The 24,108-nt window shown below is 39.7% G+C and overlaps 2 protein-coding genes across 2 annotated transcripts in view; one reads left to right on the forward strand and one right to left on the reverse strand.

Moving 5' to 3' along the window:
* Window positions 1-6: 6 nt before the first annotated feature.
* On the reverse strand, window positions 7-3,492 carry LOC104947786 (regulating synaptic membrane exocytosis protein 2-like). Its single transcript, XM_010773881.1, has 4 exons — window positions 3,217-3,492; window positions 1,362-1,524; window positions 350-462; window positions 7-234 (listed from the first exon to the last, which is right to left on the reverse strand). Exons 1-4 carry the CDS (start codon window positions 3,296-3,298, stop codon window positions 20-22), a joined length of 573 nt encoding a protein of 190 aa, XP_010772183.1. The 5' UTR covers window positions 3,299-3,492; the 3' UTR covers window positions 7-19.
* Window positions 3,493-5,227: 1,735 nt separating this feature from the next.
* LOC104947787 (regulating synaptic membrane exocytosis protein 1-like) overlaps window positions 5,228-24,108 on the forward strand; it is a 31,096-nt gene continuing 12,215 nt past the window's right edge. The window contains exons 1-11 of the mRNA XM_010773882.1: window positions 5,228-5,388; window positions 6,398-6,502; window positions 7,555-7,614; window positions 9,836-9,913; window positions 11,688-11,777; window positions 13,476-13,559; window positions 15,541-15,606; window positions 18,404-18,513; window positions 19,689-19,807; window positions 21,112-21,272; window positions 21,716-21,930. Coding sequence (XP_010772184.1) covers window positions 5,294-5,388; window positions 6,398-6,502; window positions 7,555-7,614; window positions 9,836-9,913; window positions 11,688-11,777; window positions 13,476-13,559; window positions 15,541-15,606; window positions 18,404-18,513; window positions 19,689-19,807; window positions 21,112-21,272; window positions 21,716-21,930 — 1,183 coding nt within the window. The 5' untranslated portion in view covers window positions 5,228-5,293. The remainder of the gene's footprint in view (window positions 5,389-6,397; window positions 6,503-7,554; window positions 7,615-9,835; window positions 9,914-11,687; window positions 11,778-13,475; window positions 13,560-15,540; window positions 15,607-18,403; window positions 18,514-19,688; window positions 19,808-21,111; window positions 21,273-21,715; window positions 21,931-24,108) is intronic.

Raw genomic sequence — 24,108 nt, forward strand, 5'->3', positions numbered from 1 at the left:
GACTTGTTCGGTTGTGATATCAGACATGAGGCAGATGTGCTGTATTTATATCCCTGTGTGTGTGTGTGTGTGTGTGTGTGCGTGCGTGCGTGCGTGCGTGCGTGCGTGCGTGTGTGTGTGTGTTTGTGTTACCTGGGAGAGATTTGGAGCCTGCTTTGGAGGTAAGGCCTCGTGCCCTGATCACCTCGACCTCCAGCTGGCCTTTCTTATCCATCAGACCGATCTGAACATCACCTGTTCACATGCACATATTTGACATGTAAAACAGAACCTGATAGTTGTAGTTTTCGTATTGCAAGTAGAGAAATGCAGGCTATGGAATTAGCAGTGGATTTGAGCTGTCACTCACCCATGGCAGGCGTGGCCAGTGTTTGTCGGCCCACCAGCTGACCGGGGCCTAACCCGTCCAGGAAGTCACTGAACTGACTGTCGGCCCCCAACCGCATACCTGAGAATATCAGACTGACACACGCACAGACACAAATGAATCAACAATTCCTACTTCGTCACTCAGAACCTGCACCATAATACCCGTTTTCCACTGAATTTAGTTCCGTTTTAGTTCCGTTTTGGGCTACTCGGGTGTGCAGTGGTTCAACTTGAAAACCACATAAGTCTGCTTCAAACAAGCTATATGTGAATAATACTCTCTAAGACATTATAATAATATCCTCTTTGAATGTATCATAATGGCACCAAAGACAGAGCTCCAATGCAAAAGCACTGCAACGACACTCCTACTACTATTAAAGTAGGAATTCTGAGAAAAGTCACATGTAAAAAAAGTCGGAATTCTTAGATTAAAGGCACTATTCTGAGAAAGAAAATCAAATACTAGCAAAAAGTCTGATTGCTTAGAATAAAGTCAGAATTCTAAGAAAAGTCAGGATTCTGATATTACACACATAATTCTTAGATAGAAGTCAGTATCCGGAGAATAAAGTCAGCTTTTTGAAAAAAAGGTTAAATTCCTTAAAAGCAGTAATTATTCTGAGATCAGAATACTGCATAATAGCGGACATTTTGAGAGAAAAAAACCTTCGCCTAGATTAAATTCAGAATTATACAAAAAAAAGTTTAAGAAAAAAGTCAAATTCTGAGATTTTTTTAAATTCTGAAATAATAGTCAGCATTCTGAAAGAAATCTCATCATTCTGAATCAGAGTCCTGAGAGTAACGTTACTATTCTGGGATCTCAAAAACAATTCCCATGCGGCCCTAATCCTTAACTTTGCTGTTTTTTGTCAAGTTCCTGTTTTCTTGTGCTTTCACAATAACGTTTCTAACATGTTTTCATACTATCTCAGACACTTTGTGCTTTAATACAGTCCTGACAACATGCGCTCTGTGTGTGTACGTACTTCCCCTCTGAGCTGTAGCTGTTCATGCTGCCGTCAGTGGACTCTCTGCTGGCCTGCCGGTTCATGGTGGACCCCCCCCGCGGGTACTCCACCGCCATGCCTGTCTCCACGCTCCTCTGGATGCTGCTGCTGGCACCCTTACCCACCTTTTTACCTGCTGGAGCTTTTGAGGCAGAAAGAGGTGTCAAACAATGAGACTTTGCATATGACATTTTATTAAAGGCTGTCTTAAGGCATCTCAGGTCTGCAATAGAATACTTATTTTCATCTTGGTCATTCTTTAATGATCAATTCTAGGTAGTGTCTGCCATGCCTGATAACTATAAGCATCAATATGCATCCCATGCAAATAAATACCCCATGGTGACCTCACCAACATTTCAAAGTGATAGATAATTACCATTTAGACGAAAGCTAAAAAACTTTTTTGTGTTCAAATTCATTTTAAAATAGGAGGGAATATCATTTAGGTGGGGAGGTCACTTCAGGAAGATAACGTGGCTTAGTCACTACCCCAATCTTAGTGTTTGGCAGGGATGGAAAAGGTAAAACTAAAGAAATCTTACAGTGAAAATTGGTATTCAAAGAGGGAGTTCAGATCTTCTTAGAAGCCTATCTTTTATCATGAAAACATAGCCAAGTCAAAAAGAAAATCAGTGTTTCAAAGTGAGTTATTTTTGGTTTGTTAAGTGATACAAATGTAAAGGCAAATATGACATGTGTGCTGCAACAGTTTTGAATTTTGATAAAATGATCTTGATATCAGGCTTCTTAAAGATCTGAATACTGTGGTGACAGAAGAGGGTGGAGTAAGGAAGCGTGGAGTAAGGAAGCGTGCCGGAGACAGAGTTCAGGAAGGAGGTCTCTCAGAGCTATTCTACAACTCTCTATATCCGGCAGTGGCTCAGTCAGTAGGGGCTTGGACTGGGAGATGTAGGGTCGCCGGTTCAAGTCACCCGAATAGACCTAAATATGGAGGTCCCTGTTCACCTCCTGCCCTGCCGAGCAAGGCACCGGACATCCCCCCCCACTCTCACTCCCATTGCTCCCCGGACGCTGTACAATAGCTGCCCAATGCTCCTAGTACTAGACTCCTGGTACTAGGATGGGTTAAAAGCAGAACACATGTCACTGTGTGCTCTGCATGTGTGACCATTACAGAGGGTTTCATCCCTCCCATTCTACTATATCTATCATTCTCTCTCTAAGGCTCTTTGTCTGCATCTCGATCCCCTAAAACTTTTAAAAGTGCATTGTGATGCTATCTTAACTGATTTCTAAATAAACATCAGTGAAGTCAAATTTAACAGCTGTTACATATGACTTTTTTTCCGAAATCTTAATTTTATCTGAGAATTCTAAACTTTTTTCTACAAATTCAGATTTTATTCTGAGAATTCAAATGTTTCTTTCCAATAATTCTGACTATCATCTGAGAATTCTGGCTTTTTTCTCAGAATTCTGAGATTAAAGTGAGAACTATGACTTTATTCTGAGAATTCTGACTTTAATCCGCAAGTCTTTTATTCTGAAATAAATCTCAGAATTCCGTTTTTTTCCCCAAAGAAATTCTGACTTAAATCTGAGAATTTGGACTTTTTTCTCAGTATTCTGACTTTAATATCAGAGCTCCAAAGTGAAAGTCAGTTTTTCACATTTGACACTAAACCTCTTCCGTACTTGCCTGTATTAAATTCATGAATATAAATCAGGGAAGTCACATTTAACTGCTGCTATGTACCACACCTAATCCTGCTACATAATACGCTACCATGCTTATCGCTCATGAACAAACAATACATGTCAAACTTCTGTCTGTCTGTCTGTCTGTCTGTCTGACTGACTATTGCTTTACCTTTCTGTCTTTCCACCGCCTTACCCGCCGCCTCTGAAATAACACACACAACAACAACAACAAAGCCAATAAACAACATCATCAGAAACAACAGCAACAGTGATATAAAGATGTAAATGGTGACAGTGTTAGTAACTTGTTAATGTGTATTTCTTTTCACAGTATGTAAATGTGTGTTTTGATATTAGAAATGCATTCATTGATGCATTTGTTTATCAAAAGCAACTCTTGAGGCAATCAGTGATACAAGTTAACATGTGACAGCTCTATGTGTGGAACCCAGAGTAATTTACTGCCTAGCAGTGCAACGTCAATGGACATTTAATTGTATTATATTGCAAAATCACTCGTTTTTCCCACATTTGTTGTATTAAATTGACCGGTCATTTCTGATATGTTCATGTGCAATACCAACTTTTATATTTAGTGGGTCGAGCAAAGCTCACACAGGGTCAGGGCCAGGTCAGGGGTCATATAGGTGAGACTCAGAAGATGTAAAGGCATCATTTATAAGACCTAGCTGACAGTATGCAGTGCTGTGTTTGTGATTTACAGAACGAACAAAGTAAATGGAATGTATTTTAAAGTTATGCACGCACTCCCTTTTGTGTCCAAGTGTGCAACATATATCATACAAGATTCAAGAGGGCTTTTATTTCATTTTTTAAAAATGATAAACATTTACTTATTCAGGGGGTTTGCACTGATGGTAATGCTCTTTTTTTCAAGAACATATTTACAAAGTAAGACATGAGGACGCTTCCCATACAATCACAGTCGATTTGCTGGTCACTGAGCAGATCATAGAGAGCAAACTAAATGACTGCCGTAGGATATCTGTTTTAGACTTTCAACAATACTTTTGACAAGGGTTGACGAGAAAAAGTGTGAAATGTAAAGGGTTAACTAGAAAATGCATTTCCTGCAGAAAATGCGTGCGAATGCTGTAAACTGTGAACATTTGTGGCTGAATTTAGCTGAAAATGCAGGCACGCATTTTCTGCAGGAAATGCATTTTCTAGTTAACCCTTTACATTTCNTTATGGCGGTCATTTTTGACCAGGAACACCATGGGTGTTAGAAAGTTGACTAAATCATCCAAAATTCAATGACAGTGGTGATCAGCAATTGTATACGTTCAAATGTCTACTGTGAAGGATATCATAAAGCCTTAATGCAATCGAATCTAAAACAAAAAAGTTATGATTGATGAAAGTAGTACATTGGTCAGATTTGACCCGAAAAAAACAGGAGGGTTAAGAATAATATACATTCCCTTTTTGGTGACTTTTATGGGGGAAAAAAATAGTTTTGTTATTTACTTCTATTATATAGTATCGACCCAGACAAGTACAATCCGAATCCCTATATATTGAACCAAATTCCGTATTAAAGGGAAGAAAACCGTAATGATCCTGCATTTTATAGTACAATACCCTCAGTTAAATTCTGGTGGAATTACAACATATGGAATTTTAACATTAAGTATAAAAAATAATGAGTGTTAACTCTTAGTAACACCTCACTATATCAGTTGAAACTACTTTGTCGCTCATTAATGAGTTCCCACAGAAGGGATAAAAAAACACATCACACTACTTCAACCAACTTTTTCTTTTAATTTAATGGTTGGAATAAATGAAAAACCTTTGTAGAACTTTCCAAAGCAAAACAAAGCGCCCGCTGTGAGCTTTGAGGTGATTTTCTTTTGGAAATGAATCAAGTGACCTCGAGAGCAAAAACAAAGCCTGACACAGTCCCAAAGATCCCTTCAAGGCTGATCAGTCCCTCTGTTTGAATGTTTTCATCTTCAGAGATAATTGTGCTGCTACACCACCAAAGAAAGTTACAGTTCTATGTATAGGCTCATCTTTAAATAGACTTGAGACAGACTGTCCTGTTGTAGTACAATATGGTTATTGTAACATTATGATTAGAGTAGTAAACCATAATCCAGACACCTACTTGGACATTTACTTATGAGTGTGTGTGCCATTTCCATCCAGCAGCTGAGGGACGTGGCAGGGAGAGGCAGCGGGAGTCAGCGTCTACCCTGGAGGTGCCGGACCAGCAGAGGATGCCCCCCCATCACATACGCTCCCGCTCGGTGTCCCCGCACCGTGAGGAGCAGGGACGCATCCGATCACGGCCCCCCAACGTTCCCGCCCAGAGGTGAGGAGGAAAGGATGACATGAGAGACAGAATTTAAACAGTTTTATTATCCAATGAAACATTCATTTGTTTGAGTTTGTTAAGGGATAATGTGCAGCAAGCTGTTCATGAATGGAATGGAACCTAACATAAAATGAGGGCATCACTGATCGCCAATAAGCGCCAATTCAGGTCCATAGCAAGATCGATAGATATAGACTTTATTCATCCCAACTTGGGAAATTGTTTTGTCACCCCAGCATTTTTTAAGTCTTTGCACTTGAATTAAACATAATATAAAATATAATCAAATACAAAATAAACAGCATACAGTATATCATTACATATACACAGAATACATATCTCAATAGAGTATCTAATTAACACACAATATAAAATGTACAGAATACTATTTGAATACATAGGGTACCTTATACATACAATTTTTTGCAAAGTAGCAGTTTTGTAATTATAATTTCATTTATATTGTTTAAAAAGTCTGCTATCCCCAGCAGCGGCCTGCTATCTAAAAAGAGCACACTGCTAAATGTTCAAAATCAGAATCTAGTATTCAACAAAAAAAATGTTTTAAGGTTGATTTATTAAATGCATAATCCAATTCTCTTCTGCTGATTTGTATCATTCAAACGGTCATATTCTATCCAAACACAAAACATATTTTGAACACTTTAAATACATTTAAACAGTTAGTCTTAAGAGGTGGGTGCCATGGCCTGTTGACTAATAATGGTTACAAAAATCTGCTTGATGGGAAGACATTGGTCACTCCTAAGAGGTAAAAGCAACATGGGAGGAAAGACAGAGTTTGTTGGAAGCCGTTGAACAGAGTCCATCTACTAATGAAAAGTCTGACACAGAACACACAGTGCTGCCAGCTCTGCTTTTACTGGCCCGGACAAATGAGCCGCGCCAAGACTCTGCTGCAAACCTCCTGACCACTAACCTTCCTTCCTTCCCTCCTTCCTCCTTGCTTCCTTCCTTCCTTGCTTCCTTGCCTCCTTCTTTTCAGGAGTCTGGATGATGAGCTTCCTCACACTCGTCGTTCTCGTTCTCCGACCCGTCACTACGACTCTGCCAGAGGTCGCCACCAGCAGGAGGAGTACCTGGATGACAGGTGAGACGACAGGTCGCTTGTGGGTCATTTAACGACACCAAATGTCATCAGAGTTGCTTGGTTGGCATATAAAATATAAATATTATCTACTTTTGACTGCTTCTTTTTGTGCAGTTTGAATGAGATAGCAGAGTTTTGTGCAAATCTGTGACCGCTGAATCTGTTTTCTACTTGAGTGTGAACTGCTGTAATGAGATTTGCTACAACTTTATTTAAAAAAAACAGTTCAAGTTCTCTTGTTTGCCATTTGAAAATAATTCACAATTTAATTTCTCTCACCTATCTTTTTTTTTCTTATTAAGTGCCTCAAAACTGCATTTGGTGCATTTGAGTGTAATTATGTATGTATTTACTTGAGCGTGTTGGGACAAATGGCTTTGTTTGGAAACAATTGCGGCGTTTCAGTGTGTCTTTGCGCAGGTGTGTGTGTGTGTGTGTGTGTGTGTGTGTGTGTGTGTGTGTGTGTGTGTGTGTGTGTGTGTGTGTGTGTGTGTGTGTGTGTGTGTGTGTGTGTGTGTGTGTGTGTGTGTGTGTGTGTGTGTGTGTGTGTGTGTGTGTGTGTGTGTGTTAGTGAGAGAGAGAGTGTGTGTGTGTGTGTGTGTGTGTGTGTGTGTGTGTGTGTGTGTGTGTGTGTGTGTGTGTGTGTGTGTGTGTGTGTGTGTGTGTGTGTGTGTGTGTGTGAGAGAGAGAGAGAGGGAGGGAGTGAGAGAGAGTGTGTGTGTGTGTGTAGTAGTAGTAGTAGTAGTAGTAGTAGTAGTAGTAGTAGTCGTGTCGTGTGTGTTGTGTCGTGTGTGTGTGTGTGTGTGTGTGTGTGTGTGTGTGTGTGTGTGTGTGTGTGTGTGTGTGTGTGTGTGTGTGTGTGTGTGTGTGTGTGTGTGTGTGTGTGTGTGTGTGTGTGTGTGTGTGTGTGTGTGTGTGTGTGTGTGTGTGCGCATGTTGGGTTTATAGCAATCTGGGCAGGGTCTTTCCTATTCACCCTCTTCTCATTGTGCTCTTCTTGTTTTTTTTGACTGTTGTTGATTTTGTTTCATCCATTCCCATGGTAACCACAGTGAGGTCATCATGATCCACCAGTCAATGCGAGGCAAAAGTGCTGAGTGCCTCCACACCAGGTAAACTGGCCAATCACGACATGTTGTTTATATTCAGGGTTCTGGATCACATGGATGTTGTAGTGCGTAGTGTGTCAGACTGTCTCTCTGTGCAATTGACTTAAAAAACAGGGGTTGAATCCATCACTTACAATCCTATTTAGAAAGGGATTAAAGAGTGTGAACATATCCAACTTTAAGCAAAGCTTTTACTTTGTTGTAAGTGCAAATTGTTTGTCATTTCAAATGTGCATTTAACAAAACAAGTTACATTAAACACGATGGTAATAGACAATATTTGTATTATATTCAACAAATAGCATTAAATCCACAAATTAGTTCCTTCTATCCCACACTACTGTAACACTCAACTTCCCTGCCTGTGGTTCTTAACCCTAAATACATTTTGATTCCCACTGAAAGTGATAATCTTTAAAAATTAGGCAGGACGCTTTGAATTAATTTTTTTAAATCCAAAAATATCCAATTTTTTGCCGACATTACTTCAACAGGAAGAAAAAAAATCTGTATTTGAGGCAGAGGGATGGTGTATGTGGAACATATTTTAATAAAGTGCGTGATCGTGTTAATAAAGGACGTTGTCTCACAGTTGGAGCTCAATGCACAGAGTAATCTACTCTGGGATAATGAAGAAAAAAAATAGGGACATCAAGTAAAACATCAGTGATGGGCAAATAGTCATGGAAACAATCCTTAACAGCTTAACAAACTAAAAACATGTAGGTAAATGAAAAAATGCACTTAAATAGTAGGACATCATTGTTTGCTTTTATTTATTTGTGCGTGCCCGACATGACACATATCACATGACCCTGAAAATAATTTTTAACTTATAATCAAAATGCTGAGGAAGCTTTTTAGAATACCGACCAATTCCATTGACTTCTATTTAAAGTGAGCTGGACTGTCAATGTTTTTTACTCTTACTTAACATGCATTATGGTATGGATGCACTCACAATACATGTCAGTGGAATACACATTGTTGACAGTAAGACAAATATATAACATGATCACTGACTTGACAATGACTCATCATTTTCCCCATAATTTTGGGCCATGTGGAAAATGTGAGGAATAAGGAAGCACAGATTGTACTGTCACTTTAACGAAGCGTTATTTGGGGCAATGAAATACAGTTAGATCACATTGAGCTAGTTGTTTAGTTGTATTGCTGCCTCAGATCCACAAGAGGACACTACAGGACCATGCTTTTGCATTCCAACTGTGTCTCATCCTTGGCATGCTGCTATTCCCTCTGAAGGGCTGCAATCTGTTCCCATAACGTAATACAGTTTGAGATATAAAGACTTGTCATTTAATATTTGGGTATACGTACGTGGGTTTGACGTGTGTTTTGAGCACACAGTGAAAGAGGTAAGTTACACGCTTAAGAACACATCCTTATGTCTCATTAGAAGCGTCCACTTAAGCGTCCACTTATAAGACCATACCTCTCAGATTTGTATACCAGAGGTGGAAGAAGTACTCAAATCATTGACTTTATTAAAAGTAGAAATACTAAGGTGTAAAAATGCTCTATTACAAGTAAAATTCCTGCATTTAAAATGTAAGTAAAAGTACAAAAGTTTAAGCATCACTATACTGTATATACTATAAAAGTAATATTATGCAGGGGGGCTCATTTAAGGATCATGTATTTTAAATGATTGTATTATAATTATTGATACATTAATGTGTTCATCAATTCAAGTAAAAGTGGGGTTTATTGGAATAACTCATTCTGGGTGTCTTAACTTATAATAATATATGAACAGATACCGCAATTTTTTTACCTACTATAGTAATTGAGTAAATAAACCTGTTACATTCCACCACTTTTCTACACACACTGATGTGTTAAAAGGAGGTGTGTGTTTTTAAGTGTGTCAGTAGAGATGAGTCAACTTTTGATGCTTGTATGCTGTCATGTAGTGCTGTAGCTGCACTCGCTTACACTGCAAAAACCTACAAGCTTAGCCAGTGATTTTGCAAGAAATGCACTGTTAAGAAACATATCAGACGACTGTGAAATAATAATAAACGTACCTTAAAAAAAGCTTTACAACATAATGCGTAAAATCACTGGATAAGCTGGCACCTTTTTGACCTACAAAACGTTCTATCTGTGCAAACAGTTCCACAGACGTGTTTTCTTTCTCCTCTTCCATCCATTCCTTCCACTTTCCCACTTCTGTCTGCTGCATGCATGCTAACACCAGAAGATCTACTAGGCACAATAACACACTGCCACCTAGGATGCCCCTTATGTTCAACGGCATCCACAAATGCACCAACAGGTAAGTCCATAGGCGTGGGTTCAGTATGCTTCAAACAAACAAAGTGCACATAACATGTTTTGCTCTGTGTTCCTATCTCAACATTGTCTTTAAACAATCTCCTTAATGTTATTTAAAAAGGAGCAAGATAATAGGATGATGTTTCACCAGCCTTAAATATTTAAAGTTAAATCCCGTTTTCTTCGTCAGTTCGGCAAGCCAGACAAGAACTACAAATACTAGTAATAGCCATGCATCTTTGGAACCATGCTGATACAACAAACAATATATGTATATCTAAAGCTGACCCAGAGAGACCTAACCTCAAGCAACAGCAACTAAATCTGTCCATGGAAAAATGAATGAGACTTTTACTTCCAGGACCAGAGCTGCCTGATGCTTTGTCTCATGGAACCAATTGAGAAGCCGTCATGGGAAACTGTTTAAAAATGGGCAGCAACCTTCAAAATAATACTTAGCAGGGATTGGATTGACCATTCGCCAATCAGGTCTATCATAGTCTCACTTCGCCAAAATCAAATTTGGCGGTGGCCTTTAAGATGTTCTTTTCCACATAAACCATGTCCTGGGCTGCGAGTAGCTCATAACAGGATTCTGTTGGTTTAAAACACTGTTGGTATATTACTTGAAGCCTGGCAAGATGCATTCTTTCATGTGATCTTATGATAGTACCATATATGGTAACCCAAAGATAATTCCTTCCAAAACATCTGCCATTATTGCCTTTTGTCCAGCCCAATCTCTCTATTAGATTTGACTTAGGGAAATAAGGTTAACTGGGCACACTTTTGGACAGTTGCTTCTCAAAGGAACAGTGCATGATCTGAAAGAACACACACAGTAGTGGCGAGGGAGGCTGTGGCGCAGTGGACTAGTGCGTTGGTGTTCGCACAGGTTCAAAACCCGCTGCGGTCAGCATGTCGTTGTGTCCCTAGGCAAGACACTTCATCCCAAATTGCTCCTGTCGGGCATCTAACAAGTAACATGTAATGTAATGGTGACAGGTGTACATTAGTTGTCAAAGGAAGATCAAACCCTTCCAATATCCTGTTTTCAACACCAACGTTTCTGCAAGCACATTGTCTGAAGCATACTGAGTCCTTTATACATTTTGTGGTGCCAGTGTGATTTTGTCCTATACCTGTGGAGAAGCACGTAATGATGTTGTCGTAGTAAATGTAAATCATCTCCAACATTAGAGTTAGCGTATCTGCTTACATCTGGGGACTTCCTTTTATGTGAGTATGTTCTGCAACAGCAGGAGCTTCACAGATCAGATTACAATCCACGCTTTCTTTGCTTTATTTTGTTTCATTTGATAATGCATGCTGTTATTGAAATCTTCGTTTTGTGACTAGTTCCACGCTGCCTGCATGTCGAAAGATAAGCTCTGTTGTGGGATCGCACATGTTCATGGCAACACGCAGCTCCATTACTCAGCGCGTTGTAATGTTCACAGATGAGGTGACCATTAGGTAAGACACACACATACATGCGTACAGATTATAATTGAATGGGTAGCCATTTAAGTGTAAGCCATGCCAGGCTGTAGAAAAGTTATTTGCAATCAAAATCCAAGTTTCCACTTTACCCCAGCATCACGACTTACGCCAGCCATGGTTTTATCCAAGCATTATGATTTTGGGACCCTAACAAGATTTATTTTAATACATTTATTTCTGTTTGTCCATTGTTTTTCTCTTTGTGTTTGTTTCTGTCCTCTCCTCCTGTCTCCTCCTCCATTGGATGGCATGTTGTGCTGTCGTGCCTCTAGTGATCTGCAGCCTTCTCTGGACAGGGTTAGGAGCGCTAGCGCCAACTGTCTGACTCCAGACAATCATGCCCCCTCACCAGAGACTGAAAGGTACCAGCCTCTGTCCCCCCCCCACACACACACTCCTGTAGTGCTCCAGTCGATCTTCTACCTTTCCTGGTCTCTCTAATTATTTTCCATCCGAGTTGTCCAACTATAACTGAAGATTAAGCTTCCCCCTTACTCACGCTACCAAGACCCCATGGCTGTACAGAAATCTGGCCTAGTCCAGACTCACACAGGTATATATTTTTTCCATATTTTGTCCATCTTTCTCCAAAAAAACCCTGTCAACTAGAAGCAGCACTATTTTTGCCACGTCCATTAACACGATAAATATTGGCTTATTTGGACACCTCAAAAACAAGATGTCACTTCATCTCATTTCATGTTACAGGCCAAGAACTCTGATTTCCCTTTCTACAAGTCAACAATAAAATCAGTTTCTGAAAATGTAACCCTGGCAGAAGTTCTACAAAAGCTCTATTTTCAGTAACCTAAAAGGCAATTTCTGAGTGCGAGGAAAACGAAAAAACATTGACATTTCTTTTTGAAATACCTTATGTGTGGACTACGCCTGTTATTCCAATCTGGTGTTTCATCCTGAAGCTCCCATGTTTTGCCACAATGTCGTCTATGAAGGTGCAACGATGAATTAGCAGATTTATAAGAACATTACATTTTGTATTTAGAATTACTCTTCTCTCGAGAGAATTTCAAATCTTCTTATCATTGAAGAAACACTATCAAGAAATGTTGTTCCATTAATGATTTTCCCCCATGACAACAGAGTCGGTGCAACTCTTCTTGTACACTTTAACTAATGACTGTATCTCAAGAGGTATCACTTCACCAACCAGCCTACTACATGCTGCTTAGTTTTACACTGTCCAGGCCTTCAGTGGAATCCCCCTTTCACCACTGTGTCTACATTGTGAGCTTCACCTCTTAATAATAACAACCTGGATAACTATTTCCAGTGTCTTTTTCAAGCAACTGTAAATGAACGCTCTCCTGCTCAACCATTATCCACAATGTCATTATAATACCTTGAAGGAAATGCTTGAATTTATCAAAGTTTATTATATGACAATCATCACATGCTTTATGTATGACAGAGTTGTTCATCCCTGCAATCATCCATCCTGTCCACACTAGCCAGGAAGTGATACATTTGTAGTGTGACTACAGTGTAGAAGATGTTGCTCAAAAATCGTATTTCTATCCTCCGTTCATCTTCATCCTGGACATTGCATGTAGGTTTTCTGATGTTTTTTTTTCTGGCAACAAATCTACATGCAACTGCCAGGACAGTTTTTTAATGTTTCTGGATCAACAGGAAAAGACATACAACAAATGTTTGCACTAAGATTTAACTGTGTTGGATCAGTTATTTCCTGTGAATATCCTTGAAGAGTTGGTGGATACCAACACCGAACTGCAAGGGAAGGGAATGTTGGACTTTTATTGATTATGTGGACAAAACTCTAAATGCAAGCTAATATTGCTCCATGTCTGCAGGGTGTATAAATAGGCATATGTTTGCTAACACGTTCATTATTTTCACTTTATAAGGTGATTGTAAGTCAGTATTTTGCTGCCCCCTGGTTGCCAAAAAATAAGGGCACCCATGTCAGACACAAAAATACTTTACTTCATACCCAGTAATGAAATGGCATGGATTTCAGATGTTCTAATGGCTTTCTGATTTGGTCATATGGTTGATATATTTTGTATGTGTACATGTAGAAAATCGTTTTCCCATTCCCTGCCCCGGAGACGTCCAGCGAGTCCCAGGATTCTTATCCAACATGCTTCCCCTGAAGATGACAGGTACCCTTTTGTGGACCGCAGCCGCTTCCTCTTAGAGCTTGACTAATGCCTAAAAATCTGATGCCAATTTTGAACCAAACCCAAGTGTTTTTATGAATTACGATTAAAGGATAATTTCTTATTACATGGCAAATAACCGTTTAGTTTTGTCACCAATTCCTAATTATTTTTTTTCAGTAGGGTTAGGGTTAACCCTATCCTCTAGGCTTAGCATTATTAGGTTTAGGCAGATGTCAAGCTCTACCTCGTATTTGCAGCTAGCGCTAATCTCTTTGCTGCGTTTTCACATTTCTGATTAGCTGGTTGTGAATTGGCACCCTTACATTTTCCAATCTTTCTACTCTTCTCAAAATGTAGTGAGTGACATTATCTTGTATCATATCTCATAGAGCTAATAAATTAATACCTCATTTTGGTTGGATTTCATTACTTAAGGAAAGTGGCTGATTTTCAAATTTTTGAATGCTTTCAAAGGAATAGTTTGACTTTTTTGCTTGTTCACTTATTAGTGAACATTATAAGTTTCATACCACTCTTATATTTGTTTGTTAAATATGAAGGAACAGCCAGGAGAAAGTTAGCCACATTAGCATAAAGACAACACAATTATTAATCAACTAGCCTGGATCCTTTAAAGGTAAGCATTAATAAACAAAACATATCGTGCTACCTGGTAATCTTTGGAAGAACTTTTGGGTAGATATTGTCACCTGGAACATGACTATCACGTTTACTCGAATTAACGCTAGGCTAAGCTAATATCGCTTAGCTTTAGCGTCATATTTAAAAAATATACACTGGTGGTATCAATCTTCTCATCTAAGTCTCGCCAGAAAGCCAAAAAACTCTCAAACTATTACTACTTGAACTCGCTCAGGGGCCATACACGTGCAGCACTCTAGGCGGGCTCATTTCGGTTTTCACATTGTTTTTCCAAATACAAGATAATATCACAAGCTACTCTTAACTATTTTCGCAATTTAGCTTCCTGTCGCAACGCCAAAACTTCTGGTTTGTGGTTCATTAGCAGGACACAGTGAAAGTGACCACGATATGCAATGTTGTAAACAAGCTTTGTTTCATACTTTGTCACTCGCATTGTGCAATGGTTGCTTGTATTTCTTGGTTTTTCTGCTCGTGGGTGTTGTTTATCTGGTTTGTGATTTGTTGCAGAGTTCTAGCCAAGGTTTTCGTCCCTGGTTGTGGTTGTTGTTGCCGAAGCTTTGTCATGTTGTTTTTCTATGCTGCCTTTGAGATTTTGGTTACTGGCTCTTCTCTTCTGAACGTAGTAGATTGTACTGGTTATTGTGTTGAATCCCGCCTTGTTAAGTTTGCTTCCTCTCTACGGGTGTACTTTTTGTCCTAGGAATTGCATCTGCAGCTTCTTAGTGCTCGTTTTTCTCTCGGTCTTTAAGTCACACTTTTTCAAGGCTTAGTGCTCAGCAATGAACTCATGATGTCCATAATTCATATGAGAAGTGTGTGTGTGTGTGTGTGTGTGTGTGTGTGTGTGTGTGTGTGTGTGTGTGTGTGTGTGTGTGTGTGTGTGTGTGTGTGTGTGTGTGTGTGTGTGTGTGTGTGTGTTGGTGCATGTATCATCCTTGTCATCTTCTCTTCATGTCCATGACTGGAGAATATGGAAGCTATTTCCTACTCAAGAGACTTTAATTCACCTCAGTACAAAGAAGAGGTACACACTCACTGACATGCACACACACACAGGCACAGTTACAGATGAAGCACGAGTGTGTGACACCTCTTATTCATATCACAATCACACCATCCATCACAGCATGCCTCCTATTTCCTGTTTTCCAGATCATAAACTTGTAAGGCCAATGACAGCCCCCTGACAGAGTCTGACTCCTCTAAATCTAAATGATGTATCCTCCATCAGGCTCTCTGCCATCCTCTCATCCATCCATCCATAATTTTTTTTCCTTTTGTGTATTGTTCCCTTTCCTCATCCACCATTCTCCAGGCAGCCTCGGACCCTGGAGACATCCGAGTGTAACACTCTTGGCAGGAATCTCCCTATCAGTGGCAGGTAAGACATGTACTGTAGGCTCAGCACATGTCAAACATTAGTGTAGCAGGGCATTGACGGGAGCCTGAAATTACACGACCAACAAGAAAATAATTTTAAATAAGTATATGGTAGCCTTTCAAAACAGCAAAAAGTATGTTATTAAAATGGCAGTTTAACCCCAAAATCAAAAATAGAGCAGAAATGTAATACACATATTCTTCCCATAACCTGAATGCTATTCATCAGTCTAGATTGGCTTGGTGTGAGTTGCTGAGCGTTTTAGATGTCAGCTTCTCTTCAATATGATAAAACTAAATGCCTCTCAGCTTCTCTGCCCGAAACGCCCAACATTTGACACATTTTAAAAACTCAACAGCAATGTCTCCTCTAAATTCGTCTTCTACTACCCCCAGAAAAGTAGAAGTAAGCGTGCTCCTGCTCAGCTAGCTAACATTGCAGCTTAGTCAAGAAAGACGCCATTGATGTTACATTTGGTACTGTAACAAGCCTCTCCTCTATTAAAAGATGCTTCTTTCTTCCAAGTGTTTTTGTAGAAACTAAACAGTTGTTTTTTTGGGTAAACAGTTCATGGTTTCTGGAAAGTTCCACACAACTTTTTAGAGAGAGACGCTGTCTGAAATTGCTTACCTTTGTACTTACAATTTAAGGTATGGCCAAATGCAGTGCATTACTAGTACCGGGATGATGCTTTCAAAAAGTTAAATGTGGATTGCTGAACAATTCTAACTCTCAACAACTGCCATCTTGGCTATGTAAAGGAAGTTAGGCGACCAGCTGTGATTGGTTGCTCCAGTAAACACAACACTATACAAATAAAAGTTATATATGTGAGTTTATTTCACTATTAACACACACCCCTAGCGCTCATGCACCTCTATACTGGTATTGAAAAGAAGCCGCCGTTAATTTTATAGCTTAACGATCGTGGCTAGCTAGCCAGCTAGCTAACAGCGGTGATAGTCAGTTCCGGTGAGGGCAAAGCAGCCATGTGCGAAATGTATTGGCAATCCATCCATTAGTCATCAAGACATTTCACTTGAATGTCACATGATTCGGATGACTTTTTTTATTTATGTGTTCTGTCGCTTTTTTGTCTCCTCGATCCCATCTTTCTTCCCCTGCATGCTGCTGCTTCTACACTGTATTACGGGGCTTTGGGTTTGTATGGCATTTGTGTGAATGTGGGTGTGTGTGTGTTTGTATGCGTTTACAAGAATACAGCCCACATCCATCTTAAGGGTCTCCAGAGGAAAGAAGGCCCCACTGCTACCCCTTGGTAAGGGGTTCCCCTTGAACTGTTGCCCTGAGTCTAACCCACTGACACAGAGGCAGCTGATAGTAGACACTGTGGTGGAGAGGAACCAGACATGGCTGCTCTCTCATTCATTCATACGATTACCTGTTTGTGTTTGTGTGTGTTTCTGTCTTTGCCACATCACAGCCTCGGGCTCTGCTGCTTGTTTATTATTTTGTATGTGTGGGGTTTTACTCTCAAAGTCTAGTCATTTCTGAGCTGTTAGGTAAGTGTTGTGTTTTCGCTAAGTCCCTGTTTTTAATATTTTGGTTTGTTTCAATATTCCTCATATATCCTCAAACAACATTATGATTTTTTTTAACATAATTCATATATTTGCAGCAGTAATTACATTTTCTATCCTATTATGTGTAAACCGCCAATTTTGAAAGTATGTTTGTTAAAATAGTGCTGTTGGTGCGTCGAAATTAAGTTGGAAGAAAAAGACTAATTATACATTTTTCAAGAACATGCAGTTGATATGATTGGAGCAATGTGTTACATTTTTTTTTACTTTTTATAGACTGAACTATGGGACAGGTTTTCTGAACAACCCTTGTTCTTGAGTGTGCAGTGTGAACGGCACACAGTGGCCGTTTCTCAATCGCGAGGATGCTTGCTTGGTAGCACATGTCTTCCGAGTCACTTCCTTCAGAAGCTAGGCAAGAATCCTTCCTGGCATTCGGAAAACTACGAGTGGAACAGGCTAGCAAGTGTGCAGGTGTGCGTCATATGAGAGGCCCCGCCTTACATTTTCCGCCACAGATTTGGGGAAATTGGTCCGTGCGCAAAGCGTTGTGGGGATTTGAAGGACGCGAAGTCTACCCATGTGCAGCCTCGAAATTACCCCCAAACCAAGGACGCGGCCTCGGTGGAATTCAAAGTATGCTGGAGATTGGAACAGTCCTTCGGCAGCACTCGATGACGTAGTATCCTTGAAATATTGGCTTGGAAGCCAGTTTCCTCGCAATTGAGAAACGGCCAGTGAATGGATGTGTGCAGAGATGGTGGGATTTGTTCTGGAAGGCTTTCAACTTTGCTCTGTGTTCTTCCACTGTGTCAATCTTTATTTGCTGCTCTTTCTGCAACAGAATCCCTCACTGTCAAATTGAGGGAGTTTCAGTTGAATATGTTGTTGCTCGTAAAACTATTTTAGCAGTTCTTTTTGGTCCTAGTCACATTCTGTATCTAAACATCCTAAGACAGCAGGTTCCATCAGTTTACAGCTGTTTGCTCAGCTTTTGTTCTTTTTTTCTGGTGAAGTTCAAACAAGTGTAATGTCAAAAATGATGCTGTCCGTATAGAACTCAAAACATTTGAACTCCGACCTGCCTTGTACCACAGTGTTCACCCTTTATATTAACATTAAGTTGATTTTCTCTCTCCTTTTTTCATTATTTTTGTCCTTGCTTTGGTTCATTCTCCATCTCTCCCCTATCTCCATCTCTCTCCATCTCTCCCACCTTCTGTATGCTTTGCCTTCACGTTATTTTGTGTTAGGGGGCATCTCCAAGGTGGTGCGTCTCTCTCTTCCTCAGTGACGTCCTCCTCAGCCCGCAGAGTACGGCAGCTCCCACAGCTCCCCCCTAAGAGCAGCAGCGTAGAACAAGGTATAGTGCTTTTATGTGTGTAAAACTGTATAAGTCTAAGTGCCGGATAATTTGTACATCATCTTGTAAAGCGTTGACAATGACACACAATGTGCAGGTACGTATTTGTTATCCAGCCTTGGTGGCAGTTAAGCAAATGGCAGGCCACGGCTTTTAACATTAGATTACAATCATATTTAGAATAACTGTACTATGAAAGAGAATCAGGGCCACATGTGAAATTAAACTCAGAATACTGACTTTTTTTCTGGATGGCAACTTTAAACTAAGAATTCAGAATTTTTGTCATAATTCCAACTTTAAATTCAGAATTCAGAGAAAATATTATTTTGTCTTTTTCTGTCTTTCTCAGAAATATGACTGTCTTTCTGAATTCCAACTTTAAACTCAGAATTTTTAAAAGAAATGTCAGCATTCCATCTTTCAAATCAGAATTCAGAGATAAAAGAATTATGACTTTTACTATCATTTTTCTCAGAATTCAGACCTTAAACTCAAAACAATTATTCACTTTTGGTCAGATCTCAAAAGAAAGTTTGCATGTGGCCATAATCTTTTTAAGTATCTAAAATCTGTAAGGTTCCTGCATTTAATTTGGTCCCATTTGCTCGATGCTACCTACTAACTTGCTAGCTACTGTAGCATCTGCAAATGACTTTATTACTTACCATAACTTTATGAGCTGATGTTATGAAGCAGCCCCAACAGAACCATGCTGTGTAATCAATGAACAGCTAGCTGGCTAACCTAATCTTGGTTTAGTTTACTGTTAGCTATTATGCCGCTACTGCCTAGTATCGCTCTTTTGCTTTGTACGGTTACTGTTGGCTAAAATACTGTTTGTGATAAAAACACATGCTTGTTGTATCATGGATAAAGTTAGCTACCGAATCAATTTAACAAGCTAGCCAGTTAACGTATCCCCCTCAGACAGTATTTAGCTTTGTTAGCTGCACACTTGTGGCGCTGTATGGGGAGCTGAAGATCATTCTAGGCATTAAAATCACATCCTTTGGAGATTACAGGCTAAAAAGTCCCAACTCATACACAGAAATCAGTCCACAGGCTGATAAGCAACCAAGCTTTTTCAGGACGGACTGTTTAAGTTCTGCTTACAGGGCTATTTTACAGTGCAGTGTCTGTTTGAGTTTATTGAGTTTGTTCTTATTTCATAGTCCTGGTAGCAGAGGAGTGTGTTCGACAGCTCCAGATGAGGGTTCATTCCAACCGGGTGTCAGCTGCCACCACCTCCAGCCAACAGGACCTGGACCGATCCCTCAAGAACAAACGGGAGGTGGGCCACCATTTTGCTTTATCACTCTAAAAGCAACTCATCAGGGGAATGGATGGGGACAATAAGGGTTCCAGGCAGTGAGCTTCAGCTGTAATGTTGCTGAAGTGCATCGCAGTGAATTGCATTTACTGTCTGAGTCATAAATTATCTCACAGTTATGGGGAAGACCACTCAACGAAACACATTGGTTCCAAGTGGGTAGTCCCTTAAGAATGCAGAAGTGTATAATCCATACTTGCTGGTTTCCTTTCTCTAATTTACTGTATAGCAAACTAACAGTGTAATGGCAATATCGTGACTTTCAAACATTTGCATGCGAGTGGTTTCACTTTTTTGTATGCGTCGTGTCAGTGCTGTCTTACTACAGTAGGCTATTACAACTGTCAGCACAAATGGACTGAACATGTCAGGGATGAATGGATGGCTGATAAAGATCTACAATAGCTTTCTGTTGTAAAATCCAAATGTTTGCGTTACAGGGTTTGTCTCATATAAATATCACGTAAGAAGAAAACAGTTTTGCATTTGGAACTAAAAATCTACTGGGCTGCGGTCCAAGAACCGCACACTTTATTTGCAGGGTTATGAAACTGAGGTGGGATTGACATGAGCAATAACAGTTCATGGCGAGTACGGTGAAGAGAAGGGCGTTTTTACAAGCAGTAGAGCTGATTACCCAGGTGTACAAAGACAGTATACATACAGTATATGTTTCCTCCATACTTTTAATGAAAACTGAACTGACCGTTCGGAACAGCAGCACAAGCCCTTTTTCTGTTGTTATTTTGATACTGGTGTAATCAATAAATATAATTGTCGTATCAGATTATCACAAGTAAGATCAAAGTGAAAAATATACAGGTAAAATAAGCCAGTAGAGAACTCCAATTGCCACACTGGTAGCAACAAGGCTGGAAATCTTGTTATTGATTTGTCCTTTGGTGGCTTTGCTAACATCATCCATCAAATATGAGAGAAACTTATTTGCTACAGTATAATGTCAAACATTGTACTTCAACTGAACCAGAAAATATAGATTTTTCGGGAAACATGCATCTGGGGACTTTGGTTCTGCGACAGTCAGGCACTGAATTAATACTTTAAACCTGCAGCTGTCATTAGAAAACGGTAGGATTAACGCTGGTGGACCACCAGCGGCGTCCCACTCCAGAACTAGAACGGAACTCATTTCAGTGGAAAAGGGGTGTGAGTTTCCTGACAGTTTGTCTATTTAATTGATTCTTCGTGCATGTATTTGAGTATCTTGTGCTAGCAGCATTTAGCATCATTTGTGTTTCCTGCAGCTCTACAAGGACCAGAGGAGGAGCAGTGAGAACCTTTCCCATAAGTCCTCAGACAGTGATGTCAGCGACGTGTCAGCCATCTCTCGAACCAGCAGTGCCTCTCGCATCAGTAGCACCAGCTACATGTCCATCCAGTCAGAGAGACCACGGGGGCGCTTCAGGTGCGCACACCTTCTCACTCACCAGGGACCTGTGTTTGAAAAGAGACTTTATCTGATAGAAAAGATGCTGGCAAGGCTATGGGACAACTTATTACTGATGGCTGCTCAAACAAATGAGCTTTCCCTTCTTTCTTATAACTTTCTTTCTGAAAGACACGTCCAATCACACGCTTCTCCTCCAAGTTAAGTCGCTAGCGCTTTTCTAAAAAGTTGAGATATTTTCAACTCGGAGCAGCTTCTGTAAAAAGGCAAAGCGTTCAGAAAAAGTAGTTTAAAGGCAGAACATTTTCTCGAACCAATTTCATACGACAGCATAAGCTCACTCACAAAAAAGGCACACAGGCCCTTAGATTCTAACTTTTCTTTTTGTGTGGTCTTACTTATGTTAACTTTAATTAATTCACATAAAATTAACTTATTTTTGGCTGACATGTAATGATCAGCAGGGCCATGCGGGCATCGGGCCGCCACATGATGAAGAGCACCAGCGTGAGCGGAGAGATCTACGGCATGGACCACGCCGACGGCAGCCAATCAGACACGGCGCTCGGGAGCCTGGGGAGCGGGCTCAAGAAGCGGCGTTCGAGCCTCAGCCAACGTGTTGTCGCCATCCTGCCATCCAGACGCAGCCGCAGCACCTCGCAGCTCAGCCAGACAGGTGAGAGCACTTAGACTAATGCCTGCAGAAACAAATAACATACAATAAAAGATATTGTACAGCAGAAACAGGTCAACTTTATCCTGCCTAGCATAAACTACATTACACCACCAAGCTGTTTCTATTTCAAAGAATCATCACCACTATAATAGTAAGGACATTATTGTGCTTACCGTAAATAAGTAATACAAGTAGCCAAGAAGATTGGCAACCTCTAATAACATCTATTTTTGTTTTATTTCTTTGCCTTTGGAAGAAGACAGACGAACACAAAGGCTCATATAAAATATGTTGGAGCAGCAAGGCGATCGAGTGCCTTTATGTCAAATTCAATTAGTTTAAAATCATTCAGTTGGCCTATCCTTTTATGTGTTGAAAAATAAATAAACAATCTCAGGGGGATAATTGTGGCTGTCAATTACAGTGTCTGTTTCGATATTACCTTTGGGGGAATCCAAAATATTTTTCTATATTTAGTAACACTAATGGGTAGAAAAAATGTCTAAAGGAAGCTGGGTTTTCCTGCTGTGACTGGTTGAGAGTTCCTAAAGTCTTATGGTGTAAAGACTGCACAATATGTTGTTTCAGGATCAACGTGCTCATTTCAATAGTGGGTTTTTGGCAAACTCAAAGACGTCATGCTACAAATTTAGCTGCCAAAAGGAAAGCTTGCAAGGTTCCGATTTTCCAAGACCAATCCAGTGTTTACCATTAATTACAGCTTTCTCATTAGTGGAATGCTGTGCCACAGCATTCCACTATAGTTCTTCAAATCTTTATTATTGCGAATACTTTTAAAAAATATTTAGTGCGAATACTTTTTCAAAATATTTTATACTTTTCAAAATATTCAGCTTTTTAAACTCTTTTTTTATTTAACATGGAACTCAATGGGAGGAACCTTCAAATCCTCTTTTAACTACACCGTGTGCCAAATGCTACTCCTTCCACATACTTTCAGCTAGAGATATCTTTTACACTTTTTGAGATATTTAACTTAGTTTTGTAAAGAGGCGTTCTTCAGATTCTCAGCAGCTCGTTAAGTCTAGAGTACTTTGATCTCAAAACAGAGTGGAGGACAGCTTTAAATTCGCCCCAATTTTTTTTGTTTAACATGCCATCATTCCCAAACCCTACACTCCTTGGACATAATTGTTCACGAAAAACGTAGGAAAACCTCTCCTAGGTTTGAAAATAAAAAAAATTAAGCTAAATCATTAAACAAAATGCCTCTTGAGGGCATGAAGTGACAACAACTTTCAACATGTCTCCATTAAGGCCTATTTATTCACAGCAGCAGCCGCACACCTTTAGTTAATCTGCCAAAAAGGCCACATTATTGACCGAAAGTACACAAAAAGCACACTCAGACGCTCGTCATGATCCTGAGACGCTTCACGCGTTGAAATTTCACTGATATCTGCTACGGTTCTTCAACAAAACGTTCAGATGTAAAAGGTTTATCTCTCGTTCAGACCAATGGAAAGGCTCTCCTCTCACCGATCACTGCACTTCACCATGGAAACCTTTGATCTCTGGGCTCACACAGGTGTTATGATTATTTGTTATGATTAGGTGCTCAGTACAGAAACAAACACTGACAAACACACTGGACTTTAACAGACTGTCTCAGCCTATTCTTTTCGGTCTGATGGAGACTTCATACTGACTTCTACATGTTCCACATATTTTAGACATTATTGGTAACGTATGGTTTTAGTCGAAAAGTTTGCTGTCAAAATATTCTGGTGCTGTCCCAAGCCTTTTTACTAATACATATTCATTCACTACTACTTACATCTGATATTTAACTCCTTCAGTCTATTTTCAGCTGCAGAAACCATTCAACTATTACATTATTCAGCTCGGACATCAAGGCTATACATGTTGTTGTTTATACATTTTTTAAAGCTTTTCTTTTAAATATTAAGCTTTTTCTGGGTCATTCCAGAATTGGAGGACAATTTAGACACCAACATTTTTGAAAAATGAACCTTTTATTTTATAATCTTTTTTTATGTATTTAGGAAAAACAGATAATAAACCATCAAAAAAAGTGATTTGCCCAGCTCGGCATCAAATGTATATTTTCCAATGAAGAATTACCCCTGTTACTCTACTGTAAGTATAGTAACAGGGTTGAAAGTAACAGGGTTGAAAATCAATGCTAATTTGAGC

Source organism: Notothenia coriiceps, unplaced genomic scaffold (assembly GCF_000735185.1).
Source record: "Notothenia coriiceps isolate Sejong01 unplaced genomic scaffold, NC01 NC01_scaffold00013067, whole genome shotgun sequence".
Taxonomy (NCBI): domain Eukaryota; kingdom Metazoa; phylum Chordata; class Actinopteri; order Perciformes; family Nototheniidae; genus Notothenia; species Notothenia coriiceps.